General features: G+C 48.0%; 1 protein-coding gene across 1 annotated transcript in view; it reads left to right on the forward strand.

Moving 5' to 3' along the window:
- The first annotated feature begins 5119 nt into the window (after positions 1 to 5119).
- Positions 5120 to 6855, forward strand: part of LOC101777229 (pyruvate, phosphate dikinase regulatory protein, chloroplastic) — a 4614-nt gene continuing 2878 nt past the window's right edge. The window contains 1 exon segment of the mRNA XM_012844033.3: positions 5120 to 5906. Within this exon segment, the coding sequence (XP_012699487.2) occupies positions 5314 to 5906 (593 nt within the window). The 5' untranslated portion in view covers positions 5120 to 5313.

Below are 6855 nucleotides of genomic sequence, written 5' to 3' on the forward strand. Positions count from 1 at the left end.
CATCGCACCATCAGTGCGTCACGCGCAGGGGCGCAGGCGGCGCAGCGAAGCGTGGCGGAGTGGGGGGCGCGCGAGGAAGATGGAGCTGTGGATGTAATAACAGGAGGAAAAAGTTCCGTTTTTGCGAAAAACAATTTCTTGATTTTGATCCAGAAGAAGATGTTTGAGCGCCGCCGCGGCGAGCCGATGGCGACCGCGCCTCGGCATCTCCTCGCCGTGGCCAGGAGCCCAGGACACAGGTGCACGTATGCCCGCGGACACGGCAAGCCGTGAACAGCGCACACGCCCGCGGGCATGGCAAGACCGTGCCCCGCGCGGCCGCGCCGTCCAGCGACTCCAGCCACCCTGGTCCGCGCGGAGTCGCGACCGCCGCGAGCTGCTCGCCACCAAAGCCGCCAGTGCCGTCGACGACCCCGTTCAGCCAAAAGGCGCCGCCTTTCGGGACTGCCGCCTCGCCACGGCCGCCGTCGCTAGCAGCCCTTCCGCCGCGGACGAGGGATGCCTCGATTCCGCGCGCGTCGCCCGCACGCCACCAAGCCCCAGTCTTGGGCCTCGTCGTCCTTGTGCCGCCTCTCCCCTTCGCCGTTTTAGGATTCCTTACGAACTCTGTCAAATTTCTTTTTGACAAATTTCTTACGAACTCTGTCAAATTTCTTTTTTAGGATTCCTTATCTGCGCTTGTACTCATAACTCAACTTACGATACATTGTCTCTGTCAAGTTTTGCAAGCAGTCAAAATATTCAATTCATGTCTGCAGTAAAATGTCATTCACAGCGAAATTGCAAGCTGCTCTGGTGCCAATGTCGAATGGCAACTTGGAGTTTTCCTGGATCAATGCTAGATACAATGGAATCAATCTGCTCCCCGACGAGGTTCGTGTTCAGGAGGGAGATACTTTGTGTTTGAGGCGTTCAGTGCAGGTGCTGAAATGGCTGTTCGGCAAGATGCTGCAATGGAAGGCAAGACCTGCGATGTGAAATTCAGTTCAAGTTCATTGGTGAGGGATTACGAAGAACACACTGGACGGAAGATCTCGGAAGAGTCCACAGCCAACCTTCCATCAGATGTGCGTCAAGAGACAATCCGCAGTTTGTTTCGGAACAAGGGTGCTCTGGCAACCTCTGCCAATTGGGAAGGAGAACGACGCATCAAGTTGACAAGCTGTCTCAAGCAGGCCTCAGCACATTTTCACAGAATTGCAGATTTCATAAGGCAAGGGAAGCCTGTTGTGGGGTGTTTTCGTGTGGACGAGGAGTTTCACACGCTCGAACCTGAAGAAATATACCACTGCGAGGCTGAGACTGAGGCTGAAACTCATGGACAAATCAGATTTGCCCATTACGTTCTCTTCGTGGGATATGGGTATGATATATATGACGAGGCGTATTTGGTCTTCTTAAACAGCCTTGGAACTGGCTTTGGAAACAATGGATTTGGCCGTGTCTACTTCGATGAAATCTACAAGGACTGGTTCTACGTGTTGAAGGCTAAAGCTCCAGCGGTGGCAGAGACCGGCGCGTCGACCTCCTCCAACATTGCCCAAGGTGTTGCCCAACGAAGAAGCTGAGCGTCCAAGGCAGCGTCGCCGACTCGACAGCGATTGCATTGGCACCACCACCTCTTGGGCTGGCCATCAAGCCCCGGACGCCGGCGACTAGCTTAGCTCCGCTATTCTTCTTCTACCAAGAGACAGACAGAATACAAATCACCAAGTCAATCTTTGCCTGGGGCTCGAACATGCCAACGAATGGGGCCAAGACCCAAGAGTTGGTTTAGCTAGAAATTGTTCCTTATTTTTCTTAGAAGTATTTGTTCTTCAAGATGTAACTAATGTAATCTGGCATGTCTTCCAGATGCTTATCTGTTTAAATCCGAACCAACCTCGAATGCTTAGCTCAAAACTCCCACGCATAATGAGCCTTGTTTCATGAATGTTTCCTATGCAACTGGATGGCAGCAGCTGACATGTTATTCTGATTTTTTTCCCTTTTTAGGTAGATAGAGGCAGATGCAGCGTAGTCAGCTACTAGGCTGATTGCTTCACATTTCATCACAAATACAAAGTCCGTTTCCCACATACACCCGTTACTCCCACTGCATGCATGCATGCAGGCCAACCAGCCATGCAGGAACCCCTTAGTCAGCATTTAATAATAAGTCCGCGTCTCACTTCAAATGAATTGTCTTAGAGGTGAATTCTCCAGTTAATAATAGAGTAAGACCACTGCTTGATCAATGTCAGATCCATGTTAAACTCTATCCAGTTATTTTAATTCTGGTGACTCAGAGACCTTAACCATCATCTTTGAGACTACATTTTGCGTCATTGTCAATGTATGAGTGGGTGGCTGATTCTCAGACACTGAGACTATTGGTGAAATTTCAAGGGGAAAAAATGGTTTTTCTATCCTTTGTTTATCGATTGTTGGAGACAGCATTCGTCTTGCTTTTTTTTTAATCTCTGCTATAACTGAGATATCATTTTGGACATGAAAATTTTTCACATACATATAGGAAATTGCATAGGCAATTAATTTACGATAGTGTTTTACTACTTCATTGTTTGACAACGGCGGTGTGCGTTATGAGATTGGGTCCTTGCTATTGATCTGCTATTGTTAAGCATACTAATACCCAACAAGTTCCCGCACCTAAAACCAGGCTACCATTGTAAAAATTCCAGATTGGAAACACAGGAGTCACCCTCCATCTCTATCCATAGGATGCTGCAGCTAGATGCGGCGTCATCTTAGTCCAAGTTTAGGGGTGTTAATGTAACTTGAATAGAGATATCTCGATTATGTGGCAAGCGGAGGAGCCAAATTGGTTAATGGAGCAGGATTTGAGGATCTGCCAGCATTATATATAGAGAGAGGTGTGAAATGTGAATGAATTACCATGCTGAAATTTGGAGTCTTTTTGTTTTTAGACCCTATTTGGTTACCATGGACTAAACTTCAATCCATCCATTTTGGACCCTTTTAGTCCCTAAAGTGCTAAACATGTGGACTAAACCCTTTAGTTTGCAGTCCAAGGGGGTGGACTAAAGTGGACTAAAAGCCCTAGAAGACACCCATGCCCCTCATTTTGCCCATTCCCACCCGTCCCGAACCCTCCCTTATGCATTGACTAGGGGTAATATCATCTTTGTTCATCTGTATTAATGGACTTTAGTCCCTGGATTCAAACAGGGTAGAGACCAGCATATGCCGACCTCAGATCTAACTAAATGGTCCATGGACTAAATGAACCAAACAGGAAAAAGTGGATCCTTATCCAGCGACTCATCCAGTTCTTTTTAGACATATTCTTATAATTGAGCGATGACACAGGCCACATCTATGTATTTATCATTGGTAGTGGGTCCAACTTCAATTTATTCCATGGAAAAGTGGACCCTTATCCAGGGACTCATCCAGTTCTTTTTCCTGCCCACGTGCTTCCCCTCATGCTTTTTTACTTCGAGCAGGACTCCTCTACGTTGACCCCAATTCGTTTCCACCTCAAATACGGCACAACCCTCCTCGAAATTAGATCGAATCAAGCCCTAAAGTACAAATCGGAGATAGAGGAGCAGATTGGATAAAATAAAACGAGATATGGGCGGCACGTGCTGGGCAACAGGTAGTGGTCCCAAGACGAGTACGACACGAGTAGTGGTCCCAAGACGAGTACGACGCGTAATGGCAAGTACCGTTTTAGGGCTGTTTAGATTACAGGAATGTAAAACAAGTACCGTTTTAGGGCTGTTTAGATTACAGGAATGTAAAACAGAGGAATGAAAAAAACATACTGGACAAAACTACGTGATTCCAAAAACACATGAATGTAAAGCTTGCGTTGTTTGGATCGCAGGAAAAAAATTGATCTTCACACGTCCAATTAGACGAAATAACCAAAATGTCAATTTAATTGAGTTACTTTGTACTAATTTCAAGTTAATTAACAATTACGCTAGAATCGGAACACTAAACAAACATTCTATCACACCCGATTTATAGTTCTGCTAGCCTTTTGCAATAAAAAAACCGGATACCTATATCATAATCAGTACAAGAGCCATTTATTAAAGGAAATATATTGATTCTTTTTACTGTCTAGCTCATTAACGATCTGGGAAAAGGAATTATCATGAGAAAAAATATAAACAAATTATAAAACATATACCAAGAGGAGACAACACACAGCAACTGATTAGAGGAAGAGATTGAGACAGCACACAGCAAAGGATTAGAGAAAGAAACTCAGACCTCCTTTGGATTGGATTGGAGGAAGTTTGGAGGAAAAATGAAGGATTCCATTTCCTATAGGATTGAGCACTGTTTATGCCTTTGGAATGGAGGATTGGAGTATGGGAAAATTGAAAAAAAAATTCCTATGCTGCTCATTTCATAGGAAAACCACAGGAAAACTAACATCCAGTCAAACCTCTTTTTTTCTTTTCCCTTTGCATGGGATCGAGGCAAATGAGCTTAGCTGTTGCTTAAAAGTTTCCATTCTATTAGTTTATCTAATGCTATTGGTGATTATACACTTCATAAGATTTCCATTCCTGTGAATTTCCTATGCTCATCCAAACACCTACATTAGGAAAAATTCCTATATTTTCTAATCCTATGTTTTATATTTTCTAATCCTATGTTTTGTAAGTTTAGAAAGATGATTTCCCTTGGCTTCCGGTGGATGCTTTTTTTTTTCCTTCGAAATGTGCATGGATGGTTCCCTTCCCTTTGGAATGGAAGTCAATCCTTTGTTGCAAAACACAGCCACACAATTCCTTTCCAAAGGAACGAAAAGCTCAAAAATTCCTTCGAAATTTTTTTAATCCAAACGAGCCCTTAGCGTAAAGGCCGGAACAATATTTCATTTTGAAATAAAAATTCCTTCGTTAAAAAAAAGTTGGAAGCAAGCCTGCAGCTGCAGGACGAAGCCGAAATGGGCAAGAACGCCGACGGGCGGAGGCGCAGCGCGATTCGAGATTCCCCAAGTCCCCACGGGACACGGCGGCCGAGATAGATGTGCTGAGACGCAACCAGACCAGCCTCCACGTCCAACCGTCGCTGGTCCGCGGTCCAACCCCGTTGGCGTCCCCTGTTTCTTACCGACCAAGCCCACGCGGCCACTCCTGACCGGCACAACCATCACCGCCCCCGCCCCGCCGCACCCCAGGCCACACCGCCTGCTCCTGCCTCCCGTCAAAAACGCCACCGCCCCACGCGAAAACCAGCCAAGCCATCCCCGCGGGCGAACAGCGAAAGGCATCGTCTCGTGACTCGCTCACTCGTCGCCGCCCCCTCGGCTAGGCTAGCTCAATGATAGGGGCCGGCGCCAATCCGCTCGCGGCGCCGCTGCTCGGCCCGCCGTCCCCCGCCGGCCGCCGCCTCGCGCCCGGCCCGGTCTCGTGCGCCCTCGACCCTTCCCCGGTCCTCGCCCCTGCCGCAGCCGAGGCCCCAGGCCAGTCCGACCGCGCCCCGCCACCACGGGCGCCGGATGATGCCGCCTCCTCGTCCTCGTCCTCGTCCCGGGCGCTGAAAGCCAGCTCGCAGCTCAGCCGGTGGTCCCGTGGGCGGGCGCTACGCTCGGGCCGGCGGCTGAGGCTAGTGGACCGCGCGGCGGTCTCCTCGGCGCCGCCGCCGCCGGTGACCAAACCGCCGCCGCAGCCGCAGCAGCCGCCGTCTCTGCTGTACGACGACACTCCTGCGGTGGCGCCGGAGGACGACGACGACGTGTGCGAGGCTGAGAGGGACGCCGCGGCCGGGAAGGCCATCTACTTGGTGTCGGACGGCACCGGCTGGACGGCCGAGCACTCGGTGAACGCCGCGCTTGGGCAGTTTGAGCACTGCCTCGTCGACAGCGGATGCTCCGTCAGCACCCACCTCTTCTCCGGGGTAAATATCCCGCCCCAGTCTTTTTCTTCTTTTTTTCTTTCCCTTTCGCTGGAAGCTCATGGTGCGCTAACTACTGGAGTAACAGACTGAGTAGTTATAACGGGAGATGTTCTGCTTTTGTCATGGAAGTACCGAATCAGTCAATTAGGGGTTTTTGGACGGTACTGGTAAATATTTGTGATGCGATAGGTGTCTACTAGAGAGATCACTAAATCAGTAGTTCAAATACGCAAAGTGAGATGCTGAATTTAGAGTGTCACATTGGGGAAGAGCCAGATCTCCAAGGGAAAACCAATGACTTGTGATTTAGAGACAGAATGTAATATCTTGGGATCCAACGATAACCCTTTAATTCTGCTCTATAACGATATGTGCAAAGGTATGATTCATTTTCAGGGTGATTAGTACAACTGTTACCGTGCTATGCTATATGATTCTTGAATTGGGATTGTAAATTTCTTGCAATTAACATAGGAATTTTATGTTCTGGTGGATCTGGATTCGGGTGAGCTTAAAATAGTGAGGGTTTGAGGGGCGACTTGGGCCAATATTTCACTGTCATCTATCTCGATGTTAGATGATAATGGCTATGGGGTTCTCCTGAGTACTGACACAAAGGATTGCTATGCTGTCCTGGTAATAAGGTTATTTCTGCATGGAATGTTGGATACATTTTCACTAGATTCCAAACCCTTTTTTGAGTAAGGACAAGATCACAATATGCAATCGTATACATATGCATGATGCAATTGGATAAAGGAAGACGTTCTGTGCAAATCCATAACTGCATGTTTGCTTCAAACGTACCTATTTATTTCGTTGGTTCAGATTCTCTCCGAGTCTTGTACATGTATTGTTTGGGGGTGGAAAACACAAATATGTATCTGAATGTTGGGGATACTAGTTATCAGCTTATTTTTGTCGCTCGATGTGGTTGTGAGGTGGGGGGGAGGGGGGGGGGGGGGG

Source organism: Setaria italica, chromosome II, assembly GCF_000263155.2.
Source record: "Setaria italica strain Yugu1 chromosome II, Setaria_italica_v2.0, whole genome shotgun sequence".
Lineage (NCBI taxonomy): Eukaryota > Viridiplantae > Streptophyta > Magnoliopsida > Poales > Poaceae > Setaria > Setaria italica.